Source organism: Sorex fumeus, unplaced genomic scaffold (genome assembly GCF_029834395.1).
Source record: "Sorex fumeus unplaced genomic scaffold, SorFum_2.1 ptg000009l, whole genome shotgun sequence".
Lineage (NCBI taxonomy): Eukaryota > Metazoa > Chordata > Mammalia > Eulipotyphla > Soricidae > Sorex > Sorex fumeus.
Window position 1 is genome coordinate 18,041,489 of NW_026606066.1, and position 21,117 is coordinate 18,062,605.

The 21,117-nt window shown below is 35.9% G+C and overlaps 1 protein-coding gene across 6 annotated transcripts in view; it reads right to left on the reverse strand.

Annotated features, from left to right (window-relative positions):
• The window catches only part of LOC130019812 (sodium channel protein type 3 subunit alpha), a 137,567-nt gene that overhangs the window by 14,006 nt on the left and 102,444 nt on the right, over nucleotides 1-21,117 (reverse strand). For all 6 annotated transcript variants that reach the window (XM_056110487.1, XM_056110486.1, XM_056110485.1 and 3 more), the window contains exons 18-21: nucleotides 15,903-16,023; nucleotides 14,311-14,465; nucleotides 13,427-13,600; nucleotides 270-392 (exon numbers count right to left, since the gene is read on the reverse strand). In XM_056110487.1, coding sequence (XP_055966462.1) covers nucleotides 270-392; nucleotides 13,427-13,600; nucleotides 14,311-14,465; nucleotides 15,903-16,023 — 573 coding nt within the window. The remainder of the gene's footprint in view (nucleotides 1-269; nucleotides 393-13,426; nucleotides 13,601-14,310; nucleotides 14,466-15,902; nucleotides 16,024-21,117) is intronic.

Genomic DNA, 21,117 nt, shown 5'->3' on the forward strand with positions numbered 1-21,117 from the left:
TGAAGCACATGTGAAAGGTTTTGAACTGTTATAAGAAGTCTTGGATTCTAGTTTTGTTTTCTCACAATTTCTGAGAACACTGGGAAACCAACCTCATTTTCATCAGGCTCAATTTTCTGATCTCTGAAATTTCCACTTAAAATTCTATATTGTATAGAATAAATATCTGAAGATAATTCATTATACATTTATTGTATGGCACCCTTAATTATCTACATTAGCTACATTAATTTTGACATGAATCATCAGAGTGATTTTGTTCTTCTTACCCTCATTCCTTCAAATCGAGATAAAGCTCTTAGAGGTCGCAAAGCTCTCAATGTCCGTAGGGATTTGATGGCACCAAGTTCTGAATAGCCCAGTGCGTTAGCTACCAAGCTCACCAAAGAAACCTGCGAAAAGAAAAAAAACTAGTTAATCTACAAAGAAATCAACTCTTAATTATAGAATATGAGGTCTATATCTTAGAGACTGCCAAATAAACCTAGACAATACTTGGAAGCCTTCATCTTCTACATAGTGAAACAATGTTACAGTGCCAGGTTTTTTTTTCTTTTTGGGCCAAACCTTGAGATACTCAGGGGTTACTCCTGGCTCTGCACTCAGGAATTACACCTGGCGGTGCTCGGGGGACCATATGGGATGCTGGGGATCAAATCCGGTTGGGCCGTGTGCAAGGCAAATGCCCTACCTGCCTTAATACTGCTCCAGCCCCCTACAAGTGCCAACTTTGTCATACTATTTATTTCCTTTCCAATGAAACCCGAGTCCTCATCCATTTTTATAAATTTTCTATCCTCCAGTTATTTACTCCATCAAGTCTTTTAAACCTGGACAAATACCTGCAGATACTTCAGATGCTTTTGGTTCAAAATCCAAATTCTCCATGAAAGGTATTTTACATCATTAATTAGAAAATAGATTTCTCTCTTGAATTTATGTCATTTCTGGCTATGAATATTGGAGTCATGTACCCAGATTGGCTATGTACAAGGAAAGCAACCTATCCATCTAACTATAATTGCTCTGACCACTAAAATATTATTTTTTTAATTAGAGAGGACAAGTCTTTTTATATATCAAAACCCATTATATATCTTTAATAATCAAAACTGTCAATTAGCAGACAAAGAAGCAAAGCCCAAATGAATCATAAGACCTGGAGATTCAGCATGCTGATAAGGGTACCATTTAATTTATTATTTCTATGGAGAGCAGTCCAAGCAGTGGTCAGGGGTATTAGGAATCATTCCCAACAATGCACTCCCAACTGGACTGGACTGAACGCTAGGGCCTGCGGATGTGGTGCTTCATGAGCTTTGCAGTGTAATGGACCTTCAGGACTACCTCCTGGTGTGTAGAGCACCAAAGATTGAACCATAATTTGTGTCCCTAACCCCTACACTATCTCCCTGACCCAGTCCTCAGGGATAGCACTTTAAATAAAAGATTAAAAACACCTTAAGTAAGAACCATTTTGAGAAAATAATAACTTTGGGCTTAGTCACATGACTAAGACTAAGACTTATGACTAATTCCAAAGTATGTTCCAGAGTTATTAAAAACATACAAATTCACAAAAAAGAAAATCAATTAACAAGTCAAATCAGAAAACTGAAAAAGAGTTTAATGCTCTTGAAGTGGGAGAGTCTTCATAAGTACGATAAAAAGTAAGCCAGAAAGACTGGTACATTCCACTAAATCAATATAATAATTCCTGTACTACAAAAAGGGCTGGAGCGATAGCACAGCTTTTAGAGCATTTGCCTTGCACATGGCTGACCCGGGTTCGATTCCTTCGTCCCTCTCGGAGAGCCCAACAAGCTACCAAGAGTATCCCGCCCACATGGGAGAGCCTGGCAAGCTCCTGGTGGAGTATTGATATGCCAAAAACAGTAACAATAAGTCTCACAATGTAGACATTACTAGTGCCCTTTCGAGCAAATCAACAGGAGGACAGTGCAGTGCTACAGTCTAATTTATTGTAGTTTATATAATTGCATAGTTTTATGGTATTAGTGTAAATAATTGTTATACACAACCCCACCAAAGTGCCCTTGACCCTCCACCACTCTCCCTCTGTCCCAGCTAGTCTGTTTTTCTTTTCTCCTCTCTCCTGCTCTTATAGTCTGATGGCAGTGCTGTGTCCTAGGTTAGAACTATTTTCTTATTTTGGCTCTCTATATTTTCAGTTGATAATGATGATTTCCTTAGAAGCCCTTAACTATTTCACAAAAAACTTTTAGAAACAATAAACCAACACAGCAAGATGGAAACTATAAATTGACACATAAAATGTTGAATTTCCATATGCAAATAATAAACTAGAAAACAAAGAAAAGAAAACTTTCAAAACAGTGTTTCAAGTTTTAAATACATAGAAATCAAGTTAACAAAGAATGTGGAAAACTTATATTGAGAAAACGCTAAGTAACTATTGAAAGAAATAGAAAAGAACACTGTAGCACCATCCTCCAGTTGTTCACCTATTTGCTCAGGTGGGACCAGTAACTTCTCCATTGTGAGACTTTTTTGTTACTGTGTTTGGCATATTGAATACGTCATAGATAGCTTGCCAGGCTTTGCCGTGCAGGTGTGATACTCTCGGTAGCTTGCCGGGCTCTCCGAGAGGGGCAGAGGAATCTAATTAGGGTCAGCAATGTTGGCCACATGCAAGACAAATACCCTACCCGCTGTGCTGTCAGTATTGCTTCTGCCCAGAAAAGAACACAAGAAAATTAAAATATAGTTCATGTTCATGGATAGACCTTGTCCCTATGACCTTCCTACACAAAGCGTTATACAGATTTAAAGCAGTCCCCATTCAAATTCCAAAGGCATTCAATTACCAAGAACCAAGAACTATCTTACATATAGAATTACAAAACTCCCTGAATAGCCAAAATGACTTGAAGATAAAAAAGAAGATGTCAGACATTGCATTTCCTGACTTTGAATTGTACTATAATTGCCAGAGCAATAGTGCAGTGCGTAAGTTGCTTGTCTTGCTCACTGCTAACCTGGTTACATCTTCGTCACTACATATGGTTCTCTGAGGTCTGCCAGGAATGAACCCTGAGTACAGCCTGGTGTGATCCACAAATAAAAACAAAATCAAAATATACTGAAATTTTATCTATCTGAAAAAGTTATTTATATTCCCTATTGAAATTCTACCAGAGGAAAAACAGAGGAACACAAACAGAAGACCAGAGGAAAAAAATAAGGAGCTTGTTCATAAACTCAATTGGAGTATAAGGATAGGAATAGTCTACAAAGAAATGGCTACTGTCTAAATAGGGGAAGAGTGGAGAAAACTCCAATGGCTGGAGCTGGAGAAAGTACAGCAGTTAGGGTCCTTGCCTTGTATATGGTTGACCTGGGTTCTATTCCTAGCACCCCATCTAACCCCTGGGCCACCAATAGGAGTAATTTCTGAGCACAGAGCCAGAAGTAAATCCTGATCACTGCTGGGTGTCGCCGATAAACAAAACACACACAATTTTTTTTTAAAGAAAAGAAAATCCAATAGTTAGCTGCAGGAGAAAGCAAAATTACTCCAATACATTCTTAAAAGGCTCTGGCACTTGAGGCATGAGGTTCCTCTAAAACAACATGGTAACAGATGGCTCTGAAAGCAGAATAGATTGAAGGTATTTATAGAAAGAGCTGGACATCTTGGGTCTCTTAATCTACTTCTTTCCAGCAGTGCAGGAGAGCTTGCTACTCTGCCCCTGACTTGAGTGCCAAGGTTCTTCCACCACTATCCTAACACGAGAAGTACTAACTTGATGTTTCTTACAGCAAGAGTTCTTGGGACTTTGCTTACTAGGTTCCTATATCTCCTCCTTCAACCCAGAACGGTATCATTTACTATCTTCTAGACAGCTTCTAAGAAGGGCCTCAAGTGGTGGTGATGACCAGTTGCCTTGTGAAAGAATAATAGTGCAAAGCTCTTGGTGTAAATGGGAGGCTAATGCTAGAGGTGAAGAGTGGGATGGGAAAGGTTTCTGGCAAAAATGAAGTGAGACTCTCAGAAGCACTAAGAAAAAGCAGTTTCTAAATCATGTGAATAAGAAACAAAATTTCCCTTTTTTCTGTAAGGGAAATTTGTAACTCTGGACTGGCTCTTTGGTAAGATGACACTTGAAACTATTTCTTAGGCTGACTATTTCTTAGTTTGACTTTGACTTTAGACATGATTAGAAAACTCACGGGGGGGGGGGGCAGAAAGATAGTACAGTGGGTAGGGCACTGGCCTTGCATGCAGTCAACCAGGGTAAATCCCTGACACCCCATATGATTCCATTAAGCAAACCAGGAATGCTCTCTGAGCACAGAGTCAGAGTAAGCCCTCAGCACTGCATGGTGTGACCCTCAAACAATGTTTTTTAAAGAAAAAGGAAAAAAGTTCACAATGTCTGAAAGTAAATCTCCAAACCATTATGACTTTGTTGGTGTCAGTAGAAATCTTTGGGAAAGATAAGAGTAAATTCTGGTGAATGAACCAAAGTGAACTACTATGTGACATAGGGAAACTAAGGTTTCTATCAGAATTTTGTTTAGATATTCAAAATACAATTGTTTTTAAAATAAAACTTTAAATCAGATGATCTCTGAATTGCCTTTCTTGTCTGGAGTTCTGTGATTTGGCAGTTTCCAGATTATTAAAGTAAAATAGCATTACAGGCTATGAAGGCTGAAAGACAAATCACAGTATCTTTATTAATGGATGAATCACCTTTAATCAAGCATAGTCCTGGAAAAATACTTGAAGTGCTAGTCTGATTGATCGTGAGCATTATTACTTCAGTTTATGTGGTATATAATTGTAAGTAATCCTCGGTTGTAATTATTTCTCTTTGGAAAAGTAGGAATTTTTTGACATTTTTCATAATAAATATGCATTGTATAGTTACTTAATGACAAAGTAACTACTCTTGTGTCTCAATTTCCTCTTCAGCAAAATTGGGATCATATCAATAGTTGCCTTAGAGTTGTTTTGAAGATTAATGGAATTAAAATCTATAGTAACAGAATTATTTATGGTTCAATGAAATTTAGTTGTTATAAAGATTATACTTGAGAATGCTTATTTATCTTTGCTGCCACTATTTAGAGTCTTGGCTGATGAGATGGTATGGTATTCCATGGGTAGGTCTTTAAGAATCAAAAAAAAAAAAAAGAAACGGAGTCATGTGAATATTGTCAGAGGAAGTGCTTGATAAAGTCATTATTTGTGGCAAAGAGAGCATTTAGTAAACCACTGACTGGTCCAATTGGTCACTGTGGTGTTAAAAAGGCATGTTCCTCAATATTTTTGTTAATCAGAAACATGGAGGAGAATTTACTGGTTTTTTGGTTAGGAGGAGTGAAAATGGAGAAGCTAAAGATGATGTTGAATTGGTTTCATAGATAAAACATGATCAGGCTAAATAAGGAATTTAAGAAAATAAAAAGCTAGGATTGGAGAGAAATGATGATGAGTGTGCTTGGGGACTATAGGTAGGTTTTATTTTATGTTAAATTGCTTTAATTTTTATTTGTGTTTTTTTTTTAATCCACACCTGGCTGTTTTTAAGGCTTACTCTTGGCTCTACACTCAAGGATCGATCAGTCCTGGAAGGGCTCAAAGGGCCCATACTGTGTGCCAGGATCCACCTTAGTTGGCCCCTGCAAGGCAAGTGGTTTGCTGGCTGTACTTTCTCTCAGGCCCTTATCAGTAAGGTTTTATCTAGGAAGCAATAAAGAATGTGTATTAGGGTTTAAGTAAACAGCAGAAATACAGACTATTGATTTGAGTGATAGGCCATAGATTTTTTTTAAATGGGGGTGCATATTTATCAGTGCTGGGGGGCTACTCCCAGCTTTATGTCAAGAGGACAGTGTCATGCTGGGTAGCAAATAGGGTTCAGCAGCATTCAAGTGCTTTAACCTGGTGCTACCTCTTAAGCCCCAAGTCTTTAAGTAAAGTATTTCATTTTATGCTACTAAATCAATTGAATTATCTTTTTAAAAATATGCCTAGAAAGAATTTTTGTAGAAGAGAATTAAATCTAAAAAAAGGAACAAATGATTCAATCCTACTAGAAGATATTTATAGGAATTACCAAACATACTCGAGTGCTTGGAAGCACGTTTGGTGAAAAATCAGAAATTTATATGAAATGACAATAATTTGATATTTTCGTTTTCTCAACTCAAACTCCTTTTAACTAAATCTAATTTTCTCCAGAAGAGTTTCAGCTGAATTCCAAGGAAGATATTAGCAAGGTATCTCACTGTTTTCACTCATTTCCAATAAAAGCAATTACTTTCTGAGTTGTGGGCCTGGCTCAAAGGACACCAGTGAATGCTTTACAGTGGAATCTGTGGCTTTGATCTCTGACACCTCAGGTTTCCTGAGTTCCTGCTGGGAGTGACTCAAACACTGAGCTGGGTGCTATCCCAAGTCCCCAAATAGCAATCAGTTTTTGGATGTAATTTGGATCACTTTAATTGGTGCAGCACAATATTTCAAGCAGTTTTAAGCAATATTGCAAAATATGGGACAAAGGGCATGTGCTAGATAGAAATAGCCCTCACAGCTACTAGTTGTATAACTTCTCTAAATCTCATTTTTCTCTGAAGAGAGGAACAGATAGTAGGGCTTGCATAAATGTTGTTAATGAGACTATTAATGATTTATAATTAAAAAGAAATATAAATAGTGATTTTGTAAGGTAGTGGTTAGGAACAGAGTCATCAGAATCAGACTACTCGGGAACAATCCACTGTGCTCTCTTATTAACTCTGTTAACTTGGACAAGTAACTTAATCTTTTATTGCCTTAGTTTTCACATCTGCAAAATAAGAATAATTGTGTTTTTAACTCATACAGCTTGGAGATTAAATAAATTAGCATATTTAAAGTGATTTTTTGGCAACATCTATGCATAGTAAGCATTTAATCAGAGTTATCAATTTTCATTATTATTAGGCTCTAGTCAGTGTAGTGCACGTACAGCCCCGGACATTTAAGGGCATCACAGACTTGTTATTGCTCAATCTTGGATGGCTGAAGGCCACTTGTCCCTCTAAGAAGTTGGGGACACTGACCGCTCGGGGGTCACGTAACTAGTTAGGATGCCAGAGTCTCATTCATTATCGGAATTAACCAGACAGATCACTCCACCAACTATGAACGGCTATACACCACCACCCAGTGCTACAGTGCTACATTAGGATTTAAATTGGTGCCATTTCTATAGTAAGTAAATGTGTTGCTTAATAAGTGCTATGCCCTAGCTTCATTACTGATGCCAATTTGCCAGAATAAAGTCAAGAATTTAGGAAGGGACCATCGATTCTAGAGAATTTCTGGAAATTAGAAATACATATTTGACTTAGGAATGTCCTATTTTGCTTTTGTTTACCAAACAGAACAGCTGGTGAGGATACTAAGGAGTACTTGAGCAAGCAGAAAGAGTATTTGAGTAGAAAATATCAAATATGTCATTTAAACCGCATCAGCAACCTGTGCCATCTGTAAAGCAGAAATCACTTGCAGTCAATAAATATTTCACAATATCTGAAAATGTTACTAAGAGTGTTTTTTGGGGTACAACAATATCTTAAGATAATTTAGAACCAAATATGGATTTTTAAACACTCATAAGACTCACAAGACATTTGATCATTTTTTAAACACTTTATTTACTTTTTTTTTTTTTTTTTGCTTTTTGGGTCACACCTGGCGATGCACAGGGGTTACTGCTGGCTCTGCACTCAGGAATTACTCCTGACAGTGCTCAGGGGACCATACGGGATGCTGGGAGTCGAACCCAGGTTGGCTGCATGCAAGGCAAACGCCCTACCTGCTGTGCTATCACTCCAACCCCTGATCATGTTTTTTGTTTATTTTTAATTGGCCAATACTACATAGTTTTTTGTTTTTAATTCTTTTATTTAATTATATGATCATTGGTGAGGTAACATGATTAAAATAGTGTTGATAATATTGATATAAAAATATAAAATTTTTAAAAGTTAGTGTCTACTTAGTTCATCATATGACCAACAACATAAAAAGAATAGTATGTACAGTATAGAATAGTTTATTTTGTTTTGTTTTGGGCTAACCCTGCAAGTTCTCAGGACTTACCTTTGCCTCTGAGTTCAGGCATCAATTCTGACAGGACTCAAAGGACCATATGGGTTGATGGGTACCAAACCCAAGTTGACAGCATGAGAGGCAAGTGTCCTACCCACTGTACTATCTATCCAGTCCCTAGAATAGATTTGTTTTTATATTCAGATAGTATCTTTTTGATTTTGGGATAAGAACAAAATATTCAGTGCTAAATTTCAGATAGTATTTTGGTAGATAGATTTATAGGTTAGTTATTTGACTCCAGTCCAATCTGTATTATCATACTTGATCATCATTTTATCTCCATTGTTTCCTCTTTCCTTCTAATTAGCAATTTAATTCTTTCCATTCTAAGTTACATCTCTAATGCATGCCATTAATGACTCCCACTTTGTAAAATAAATGTGTCAATTCTTAGTACTTAAATCACTAGTACTTAGTACTTGACGTCTCTGATGACTTTGATGAAATTGTTCACCATTCTTTGGAAAATCCACCAATCTCTGAGCTGCAGTGACACTATGGATAGTCTGATTTCCTTTTACGGTAGCACTGTCCTCTCATTGTTCATTGATTTGCTCAAGCGGGCACCAGTAACGTCTCCATTGTGAGACTTGTCACTGTTTTTGGCATATCGAATATGCCATGAGGAGCTTGCCAGGCTCTACCGAGCGGGTGGGATACTCTCGGTAGCTTGCCAGACTCTCCGAGAGGGATGGAGGAATCGAACCTGGGTCGGCCGCGTGCAAGGCAAACACCCTATCAGCTGTGCTATTGCTCTTTTATCTTTTAAAATTGCTATTCATTATAATTTACAGGTTCCTTCAATTTTCCAAACATCAAAACACTAAAGTGACTCCAGAATTTGGAGGTTTTGTGTGTGTGTGTGTGTGTGTGTGTGTGGTTTTTTGTTTGTTTTATGGGCTATACCTTGTGGTGCACACATGTTTTTCTTGGGTGTGTGATCAAGGATCATGCCCAGGAAGTCATGGGGTACTATATGTGGTTTCAGCTATTGAACCAGGCTTGCCACATACAAGGAAATTGCCCTACCCACTGTACTACTTTTTTATGCCCCAGAGTATGGTTCTGTGCTTCTTTGCCAACTTGCACGATCTGCTTAGGTATGCTAACCTACATTAAATGCCATTTATATTCTGGCGACCCCTAAGTTAATAATCATGTTCTAACTCTCTCTTTTACTTGATACATAAAAATTGGAACATCTATTCTTGGCTGTCTGTAGACACTTGAAACTTAGTTCTGATCTCTTCCCTATACCATCTATCCGCTTGTCCTACCTAACTTGTTAGCCTGCTCTTCCTTATTCCAGATAAAGGCTGTGCCCTTTGTGCATTTGCTTTGGAGTGAAAGAAAATATACACAACAAATCTACTATTTTTCTTACACCACACATCTAGTTCAGCTGTTAGTCCTATAATAGTAATCTAAGACACATCTTGTCTTTCCTAGAATAATGACAAAGTTCCCTGAGAGGTCCACTTTTACTCTTTGCTCTTCTTTAAAAACAAATTAGGTGGCTGGAGCGATAGCACAGTGGGTAGGGCATTTGTCTTGCATGCGGCTGACCCGGGTTTGATTCCCAGCATCCCGTATGGTCTTCTGAGCACCTCCAGGAGTAATTCCTGAGTGCAAAGCCAGGAATAACCCCAGAATCACAAGGCGTGATCCAAAAAGCAAAAATCAATAAATAAAAAAATAAAAATAAATTTGATTATTGTAACCCACCCATTTCTAAACTTTCTTTGTAACTATAACTAATTTTAAATACATTATATAATATATTCAACACAATACAATTATAATAAATATTGACTTTTTTACTATGGCTTTCAGAGAATATCTGGAGACATTTTGTTTTTGCTTTTGTTTTCTGGGTCACACCTAGAAAGGCTTAGGGTTCTACTCCCTGCTCAGTTGAGGTTTTTCCCTGTAATTTTCTAAAAATGGTGAACATTTATAGCTAAGAGAAATCTGATGCGGAAATACAACCTGGGTTTCCTCCATACAAAGCATGAACTCCAGATCATTGAGATATCTCCCCCACCCACTTTCCTGAAATCTTATTTTACCTCTCTTATCTATGTTTCATCACAGGAGTCCAACAGTTTTCTTTCTATCTCTTGATTATTTATTTCCAGCTCATATACACTTTAGGTACCTTGGGTTATATTTTTATTTTTCTATCTCTGGCTTTCTAAGTGATTGTATCATTGTTTTTGAATCAATGTTTATATTTCCCCAAAATGCATATGCTGAATCTTATTCACAATGCGGTGGTATTTATGTGACTTTGGGAGGTGATTAGGTTAGGAAGATTCCATAGTGATCAATGACTTAATAAGATCTCCAGAGAGCTTAGTCAATCTTTCTTCCATATGAGGACACACAGAGAGAGAAAAGCTATCTTCGCACCAGAAGAAGAAACTCCACAGACACTGAATCTGCCTGATGTAGACACTGAGTCGTCTAAGTCATTGAATTCCTAGCTAATTCCTTTACTTTCCTGACCTACAATCATACTCTAGTCTATGGCCCAGTTTTATTTCATGAAAGTAATCACCACTTGGCCTTGTTTTACTTTTATATGTTTTGGGGTTTTTTTTTTTTGTTTGCTTGATTCATTATTATTGTCTGTTCCACTCTTCCATAAACTCTATTTGGACTAGATCTGACTTTCTCATAACTCCTGTATCTAAATAATAGCACATGAGTATGATTTAGTATGTAACATTTATTGAATAAACAAGTGAATGATAGTTCACCACAATCCACTTTTACTTTAAGGTAGGGAATGGAAGAGATTACATTCATTCATTGATAAATTTCTCAATTTTATAAAGCAAATTTTTGGTTTGAAGTATTTCACTTTGATATCAAATATTTTAATCTATATTTCTGTTTTTCTATGGCTAGTTTGGGTGTGGGCTGGAGCGATAGCACAGTGGGTAGAGCGTTTGCCTTGCATGAGGCCAACCGGGCTGACCCAAGTTCTATTCCTCCGCCTTTGATTCTTCTGCACCTCTTGGAGAGCCTGGCAAGCTACTGAGAGTATCTTGCCCTCACGGCAAAGCCTGGCAAGCTACCAGTGACGTATTCGATATGCCAAACAAATCTCACAATGTTACTGGGCCCGCTCAAGCAAATTGATGAACAACAGGAGGACAGCGACAGTGACAATGACAGTTTGGTTGCAGAAACATACCTAATGGATTATAAAACTCTTTCTTGCATATTCAAAAAATGATTTAAATTCTGCTTGTTTTAGCTTAAATAGGCCCAGTGAGAAAAAAAGTTATGCAAACTTGCATGATTTCACATGATTTATCCTGTGTCTTAGGAAAAAGAACAAAATAGACTCATTTAAGGTAACAACTTGCCTAAGGTAGAAGGTTTTCAGAATTCAGTTCTAATCCTTTAATTTAAATTTACTAGAGGGGAATGATTTGAATTATCATTCTTTGTCATTATTTTATTTATTTTATTTATTTTATTTATTTATACATTACTTAATAGATACCTAAATGTCTATATTAGATGTCTAAGGATAGAAACAAAATAAAAATTCTGTCTTATGTGATTTTGTGCAGCTATTCATAATTTTTAGGGAAAAATAAAGGAAAATTAAGTACAATGTAGTGTTTCTGCAAATGTCACTTATTCAGTAAAATGTAAATATTTCGGTAAATTTTAGAATTTTCAGGAAACTTTCTCTCAGAGTTTACTCTAGGCTTTACACTCAAGGATCACTCCTGGCAATGCTCTGGGTACAATATGAGGTGCCGGGGATTGAACCTGGGTCTCCTTCGTGCAAGGCAAGTGCCCTACCTGCTGATGATTGAACCGGATCATTTGCCTTGCACATAGCTAAACCCGGTTCAATCATCAGCATCCCGAGCTTACAAGGAATAATCCATGAGTGCAGAGGCAGAAATAAGCACTTAGCATCATGTGACCCAATACCACCACCAACCCCCAAAAATGAATTAAGTAAAATACTTATTAAGTGAAACAAGGAAACCCTCTTCTACAAATGGTGCCTGGAAAGCTAGCCAATCACATGCCAGAAAAATGAACTCAGATTCCTATCTAACCCCATGCACAAAAATAAAATAAAAATGGATTAAAGACCTTGATATTAGACATTAATCCATAAATTTTACTGAGGAAACATAGGAAGAAAATGACATGGCATTGAAGCCAGAAGTATCTTCAGAATCACTGACCAAGGAAACTAAAACAAAGATAAACAAATAGGACTAAGAAGCTTCTAAGAAGCTTCTACACCCAACGGAAATAGAAGTCAAAGTAAAAAGAAACCCCAGACTGGGAGAGGATATTTGCCTACCACTCATTGAATAAAAAGTTGGTATCCAAGATATCTAAAATGTTAGTGGAACTCTACAAAAACAACAAAGAACCCCATCAAAGAAGGAATGTAAATAACTGAAAGGTCCATGAAAAAAATGCCCTGTATCACTTATAATCAGGGAAATACAAATCAAAACTACAATGAGATATAGTCTCATGCCAGTGAGACTGGCATATGTCATTAAGAACTAAAGCATCCAACACTGATGTGGATGTGGAGGAAAAGATACCCACAGTTACAAAGATACAGTGGTATGTAAACTGGTCCAACCATTTTGAAAAACAATATAGATACATCTCAAAAAATAAGGAACTGAACCTCCATATAATTTAGAAATTCCACTTCTGAGCATCTACTAAGGGTTCAAAAAGTCAATTTGGAAAAGATATTTGTACTCCTATGTTCATTAGAGCACTCTACAAAACTTAAAAACACCCTTGTCCATGATTAGATGACTAGGTAAAACAAACAAACAAACAAACAAAAAAACCAAAATGACAGTACATGATAAACACAGTGGAATACTACTCAACTGTGAGAAAAAATATTAAATAATGAAATTTGCTGCTACATAGATAGAGCTGGAGATTATCATGCTAAGTGAAGTCAGTTAGAAGGATAGGGGCACATATACAATAATTTCTCTCAGATGCAGATATGAAGAAACAGAAAAGACAAATAACAAATGCCCAAAGGCATTCTCTACAGAATTGTCCAGTAGGAAAGGTAGGGAGAATAGGTGAGGGACCCTAGTGCAATGATGAAAGAAAGCAGGCACCTGGGTGTGCGCTAGGATAGTTTACGTATGAAATCAGTTCTACGAGGAACAGTTTTCAAACCATGGTACCCAAAATTAAAAATTTAAGAAAAAGTTGTTTTCATAAACCACTCAGGATACTTACATCAACAATCAGGAAATCTAGCCAGCACCAGGCATTAGTGAAATATGTTTGAAATCCATAAGCTACCCATTTGAGAAGCATTTCCAGAATGAATATGTAGGTGAAGACCTTGTCAGCGTACTCAAGCATGGTTTTGATGGTCTTTCGCTGTTCAATATATATATCTTCAAAAGCCTGTGAATTAACAATGATTTTATTTCACTTATATGGCTTGCCTCTCCTACGTATTAGATGAGATTTCTTACTGTGCTATTGGACACAAAGCAAAAATTTGGTAAATGTTGACTATTATAAAAGCATCATATCAAGCAAAATCTAAAGGCAAGTCAAAAATATTGACAAGTAAATGTTACTATCTTTCTTAATTCAGTATGTCCTATCATGTCTGCCTCCCACTTCAAAATCTCTTTCCAAGCACTGATATAAGCATATAAAATAACTACAAAAAATGGAGTGATAGAACATCTATTACAGCATTAATTTCTGTGATTCCCTGAATCATCTAGCTTATTTTAAAGAATAAATTGATTAGCTACAAAGAAACTGAAATACACTTTTAGTCCTTAGTTGCTAATATGATTACTAGGGAAAACTGGATTGCATTTGACATGAAAGTTAATGTAGTTACAGAATGTCTCTGTAAATGGTTGCCTCCGTGAAGAAAACATCTGCTAGATAAACAACAGATGAGAAATTCCATCTGGCTCTTTCATGGTTCTGATTTAGTCTGTACTGAATTTTGCACTGTTAAGCTTGTGGTTGCCAAATACTGTAAGGTACAGATATACCTTCTCTGTTCTTAAGTCCTACTCTATGATTCTGATAATTTTGGAGAATAAATTATTTTTCTACATGACATTTTTGCCTATGTACATTCCACTTACCAAAGCACCACTGCTGAGAAGGATCATGAAGACAATAAATGTCTCAAACCAATTGTGTTCTACAATGCTGTAACAGGTTTTCCGAAGATTCCACCAGATCTTTCCTTTTCCCTCTTCTATACTTACTTGACAGAATGGAAACTTTTTTATACATCCTAAAATATAAAACTAACTGTTAGAATAATTCATTTAACCTTAGGAAAAAATAAAGTTTTCTTTTTCTCCACCCTAATCTCAGAAAATAATTGCATAGGGTAATTGACTACTTCATTCCCTAGTTACATTCAGCATACTTTGTATAATGAATCATTCTCAGACTTACACAGCTCTCTAGATCTCAAGGAATTACTTTATTCAGAATTGCTTGAGTGAAATGTTTTCAGTCTTTAGCACTAGTTAGGAGTGCCACTTCAAGACTATTGGTAGAAATAGGGTTGAAGAACACTCCCTAGTTGTTCTCAGGGAAACATATATGACTAATTGTTTGTTTTTGATTTCAGAATGCAACAGGTAGTATTTAGTGGGAACTATTCCCAGCTCTGTGCTCATAGGTCTCTAGTGAGTGCTTGGGGAAATATACTGAGCAAGGGATTGAACTGGGGTCAGGTACATGCAAGGCAACTGCCTTAACCCTTGTACTATCACTCTGACCCCACTGTTTAAATTGTTTTTTCACTTTTTGATTTGATCATGGGGTTTTACTGTTTTCTTTTTATGCACAGAACCCCCTGCCCCCCTGTCTTTTGAGGTATCAACCACTGTCAGTTTTCCCAAGCTAATCTATTTTCAGCCTCAGTGCTTTTCTTAGTCACACCTATGACTCATCTTTTCACTCAGTATATCTTATTTTTCTGTCCTCCCCCTCTTAGCTTCCACATTATTTCAAAGTTACATCCAGTCTTTTGTTCTAATTCTGATCATGGAATTGAACTAATTGCATTAGATCAACAAATCTTTATTGATTTGTTCTCATTTGCTGTGCCATTTATTATGAAAGCAGATATGTTCTCCCTGACAAGGCTGTATAACACATCTACAGCCAAAATATCTCTGGTCACATAACAAATTAGTCACATCTGAAACTGAAAGGGTTGAGGTATAATTATTTTAACTTCAATAAATCAGATCATGCTCTGACCAATGAGATTTAGAAGGGACTCCTAACCAATGAGATCACATCTCAAAATTGGTTTATCTGATAGAGATAGTTTCCCTTCATTCTGGTGGATTAAAAACATTTGAAATCATCTTTGTTTTCTAGTAACAGTCACTGCTTGAGTATAATAGAGAAATATGTAATTTTTAAAAAGAAATAAGAAACAATGATAAACATGACTTCATTATTTCTATGAAATATTTGCTTCAGATTAGGTTTTAAATTTCTTTACGGAAAGAGGAAAGAGTTTTTTTTTTTTTTTCTGGTTCTTGAACCACACTTGTCAGTGCTCAGGGTTTACTCCTGTCTCTGAGCACAGGTATCATCACAACATGGAGTGTCCGAGATTGATCCCCAGCTGGCAGTGTGCAAGGCAAGTGCTCTACACTGTTCTTTTTGGTTCCTTGAAGATTTTATTTTATCTTTTGTACTTTACCTTCTGTAAAACAAGCTTCTGGTTTAAGGTCTTCCTCTTGTTCAATTTCTGCCTGTTCACCTTCTCGGGGTGGAGCAATGTCAACTGTACTTCCTTCAGATGAACTGGTTGCATTTAATTTCTGAAAACAAAACCCCATAGCCAAGTCGTGATTTTGAGCCCATTTTATTCAACTAATTTGGGAAAGATCATTATAGTGCAAAAAATGATAGTGATAGCATTTGATCTTATTAACATTTTATAAGATCAAAATGTTATTTTTATCATGTACTAATAATGTAACATAATTAAGACCCTACAATTCAAAACAATATAACCATTAATCTGATTCACCCTCCACACACGTACACACACACACACACAGACACACACACACGCACACACCCATACTGGATATGTCACTGTGGGTGACTTGAAGAGGATGGTTTAGAATGATTATGTTGTTTCATGATCTCCATTTTTATATGAATGACATATGAAAATGATTTGTAACATAATACACAGGCTAAAACAAGTATACTTTGATGAAAGTTTGGTATGCTGACATCTATTGATTATATTAATTAAAACACTTAAAACTGAATTGTAATTTACACCACTTCTGGTGGAAATTTTCAGAGGGCAAAGAACATTACCAGTTGGCTCTAAGTACTGTCCATGTTTCTGTAATTTTAGAAAGGAGGAATGGAACATTAACATTAGTCACAGTCATTATATTTCAACTTTGAGCTATATTTTTCTCTAGCTTACATAATTTTCTTCTTTACTAGCAGGAACATGATGGATTTCTTTCTCTCCCTCCCTCTCTCTCTCTTTCTCTCTCTCTCTCACTTCCTATCTCTTTGTTCCTATCTCTATTTTTTCTTCAGCAAATGCTTAAATGAATTGCCAAAGAATTTTAAATGAAATTGAGATTTCTTCATAAGTGACATTGTCCAAAGTGTATGGAATTTTATTAGGAGCACATTCTAAATTAAACACGTGTTTCAGTTGTGAGTTTTTTCTTTAAATAAATCATGGTGATATGCCACATATTTAAGGAAAGCATTTTTATTTTACAGAAAAAAATATCTAATCAGTACCTTAAGATCACTTGGGAGGGCATTATGGATAGATACTATTTTATAAAAACTTATGTAAAGATGTGGAATACTTTACAACCCAGGTAATGCAAAGCTTTTAGAATGCAAGAAGAACACAATGGACATGTTAATGGTTTCAGAGTCCCCATTAACTTGAGTAGCTAAGTGGTAAAAGACTAAAATACCTCAGTCACATAGGTCACTTGAGTAGCTAAGTGGTAAAAGACTAAAATACCTCAGTCACATAGGTCACACTGGAGGAAATTTTGCTTAAAATTCTTGGTTACAATTTCATATTTTATAAGGTGAAATAAATGATTAGAAGTCTCCAAATTATACTTTGTGTGATGTCCCTTTGAGGGTGAAACTAATTATCTCCCACTAAGTATAAAATTTACTTTAAGTCAAAAATTAATATTGTACAATAAACACCTTTAATAAAACATACCTCTAAATTGGAGGGTCTTGTTAATCTATATTTGTCTATCTAGAAAATGAGTACAATTTTAATGGCCTCCAGTCTCTTGCATTTCTCCCTTCTAATCATGACTTGTCCCCCTCTTTAAGTAACAGGAAAGGGGGATGTCTCTCTCAACTACCAGGTCTGACCTGACAGTCAAGGGATCAAATGAAGACTTCTTCAAAGATGGGGGGGGCATCTAGCATTAAATAAGATTTTGATTCTTTCATTTCTTATTCATATCTATATATTTAGTCAATGCCTCTTAAACACACTAATACAATTTGCCTCATTCAAAATCCATTTTAGCTCCAAAATGTATTAGCACAGAATTTTTACAAGGTTTTATTAATGACCGATAAAACATATTTATTACCACAATGAGATTCAAGTACAAAATAAATTTAATGCAATGTAATATATTTTGTATTCCAGAGTTGAAAACTTAGTTATGTAAGTGAGAATAGGTATTTTAACATATTGTATTAAATGGTTTTAATTTATATATTGGATAAAAAGGTTAAGATTTTTTATCAATAACAAGTTTATTTTTACTGATTTATTTTCTGATCATTATAACTGCCACTTCTTTAAGTTTTCTTGCAGGAAGCAATATTAAATAAATTTGTTATGTGCCAAGGGGACAGGTTGGATTGGGAGGGAATCTTGAGACATTGGTAGAGGGACGGTACACTGGTGGTGTTAGAACACTAAATTTCTAAAACAACTGTATTGGGAACAACTTTGTAAATCACAGTGTTTTAATAAAAATAAATAAAAAACCCAGCAAAGCAAAATGATCCCCTAAATCCTTTTATGGTAGACTCTGATGCAGTACAGATTGGACATTCCATCTGATTTCCACCGAGGCTCCAGGGGCAGACTCAACTTTTTTTTTAGAGTACTCCACCTGCAGCCCCAAACTTGACCACTTTTAGCAGAAAGATGATTCCTGACACAGTTGGAGGTCTCTGCTGAAGAAGGGGGAATAACAAGGATATGGGAACACAGGACAACAGTAATGTTGTGGCCTTGATGAAAAGGAATCATCTGGGACGGAAGGTCACAAAGGAGGTCTAGGTAGTGCCTGACAACCTGGATAACCCAGACGTTGCTGGATACAGACACCTAAAGATAGTCATCTCAGCATTCTCTCCTCTGTTTTATTGGCCAAGATTCCTAGAACATAAGTAAGAAATGTTCATCCACCCATCTTTGTTTAAAGGGTACAAAATGAAAGGCTTCTGCCTTTTTTTCTGAAATCCTCCTTTTGGCGAACCCTCTCATAATCTGGGAATTTACCTGCTTTTCTTTCCCTACCTTTCTCTTCTCCCAAATGGTCTTTTCTGAATCCGGGCGGGGGGGTGAGGGGGGGCGGGAAACCCCTTTAGCTTAGGATATGTTGAAGAGAGAACTTAAGCCATCAGTTTAAATTGGTGGTTTTCAGGATTAACATAGTATAAAAATTTTCACCATTAAATATCTCTCTCTCTTACTAGCGTGCTTACTCGCTTGCTCACTCTCGATCTCTCTGTCTCTCTCTTTTTTTTTTAATTGGGAAGGTCAGGATATATTATCATATCCCAGGAGTTTTCTTTTTTTAGAGAAATTTTATCTTTATTCCTGTAAGAAAATTCTTGTGGAGCTATTCCTGGATAGGGTAGCAGCAGCTTTTGGTATGATGAAGAAAATAAAGAACAACTTTCTGGATTCAGTGTCTAACTCTACCCAACCAAATGCACTGGTGGTTTGTGGTTAGATACTGACTTCTAAAAGTCAACATCAATAATACCCACTGCATAAATAAAACCAGGAAGAGGTCAGATTACTTTGAGATTAATTGTATGTTTCTTTTTCCTACTGGTTAATCCAAACACAGTAATAATTTTCTTTGACCCTGGTCTTGGTTCTCCTCCTCCATGAAATCTTTTGTTTTTTCATCTTATTTTTCACAATCAATTGTAGGAATATTTGGTTCATTATACTCATTTTCTTGGCCAAATAGATTCAAAAGTATTTACACATATTTATATACACATAAATATATTTGTTCACCTATCCATAAATAAAAATATGTACATACATAGACACACGGGCTGGAGAGATAGCACAGTGGGTAGGGCATTTGCCTTGCACGCGACCGACCCGGTTGACCCGGGTTCAATTCCTCCGCCCTCTCGGAGAGCCTGGCAAGTACCAAGAGTATCTCGCCTGCATGGCAGAACCTGGCAAGCTCCCCGTGGCTTATTCGATATGCTAAACACAGTTACAACAAGCCTCACAAAGGAGAGGTTAACTGGGCCCCCTCGAGCAAACCGATGAACAACGGGAGGACAGTGCTACATAGACACACATATATAAAGAATAAGTATATTAAGTTTATGAAGGGTGTATAATCAAATACATTTTATATAACTATATAGAGAGAATAATACTGTTTAAATTATTTCATCTTTCCATTTGAAATATAGCTCAATCATGGTCTTGACAGAAGTACAATTGTATTATAAAATGCATTTGATTGATTAATGGAAATAATTTAAATAATAACATTTTAATAATAAAACACATATTTCCAAAACGCTTCTGTATAATATAGGCAGACATTTAATAATTGAATATGAGGCATAAATTAATAAGTTTACAGATGTACTTATAAATTATTATACTTTATATAATTTAATTAGCATCTTTATATATAAAAGATATACTTCTATATATCTGTATATACTTATGTTTCAAGGATACATGTATTTTTACTCTTGATATACTTTGATGGACTTTTATATATCTGTGTATACTTATTACTTTTCAAGATAATTACATATTTCCATTTGAACACAAAGATATACATCTATATATCTGTGCATACTTACTACTTTTTCAAGATGCATATATATTTCCATTTGAAAGTCTTAGATGATAATACTCACCCTCACTTTTCATTTACCACTCTTTATATAACTGTGAGATGTTCAATCTTTCTCATTGTAATGGTCTGCCACATATTATCATTATCATCATCCATTTTACCAGGTCTTTTAAAATCAACTATAACTGCATATTAAAATCAAACCCATCAAAGCAAAATAATAATATGTAGTAAACTAAATTGCTACTGAACCTATTCTTTAGCAAATATTGTCTTTGATGCATTTTGTTTTGTACTGAATGTAGATTATTAGCATTTGTGACTCTAGTTAACATGTTTATACACAAATGTTTCTAATTTGGCTATATATTCTTGCATCATAAAGTAGAAAGAAACAGCAATCAGTTCACCTTCTGATGTTACAAGGCATGCTATGTCTTTTGAAAACAGACAAAAGTGCATTTATCCTGCTCTTCTCAAATAAGCACGGTCCATTTTACATGGAGATTGTTCTATTGTTATCCAGGTGGTTGTTAGAGGTTAAGGAAAGTTTTAAAATTTTATACTCTGGAAAATTCCTTAAGAAATATTCAGAGAGGTACTAATAAGAAAAATGTTAACAATTTTCCATAGTCCTTGTGCACCAAAACTTAAAAGATAGTTGGGAGGTTAACGTTTATTATCTAAAAAATATTTTGTGGGAGGTAACTTTCCTAATCAAAGTTGACATAAAACTAATTACTCCTAAATTGTAAAATCAGGCTTATTCATGTAGTAATCTAAATATGTCTAATTTTTTCA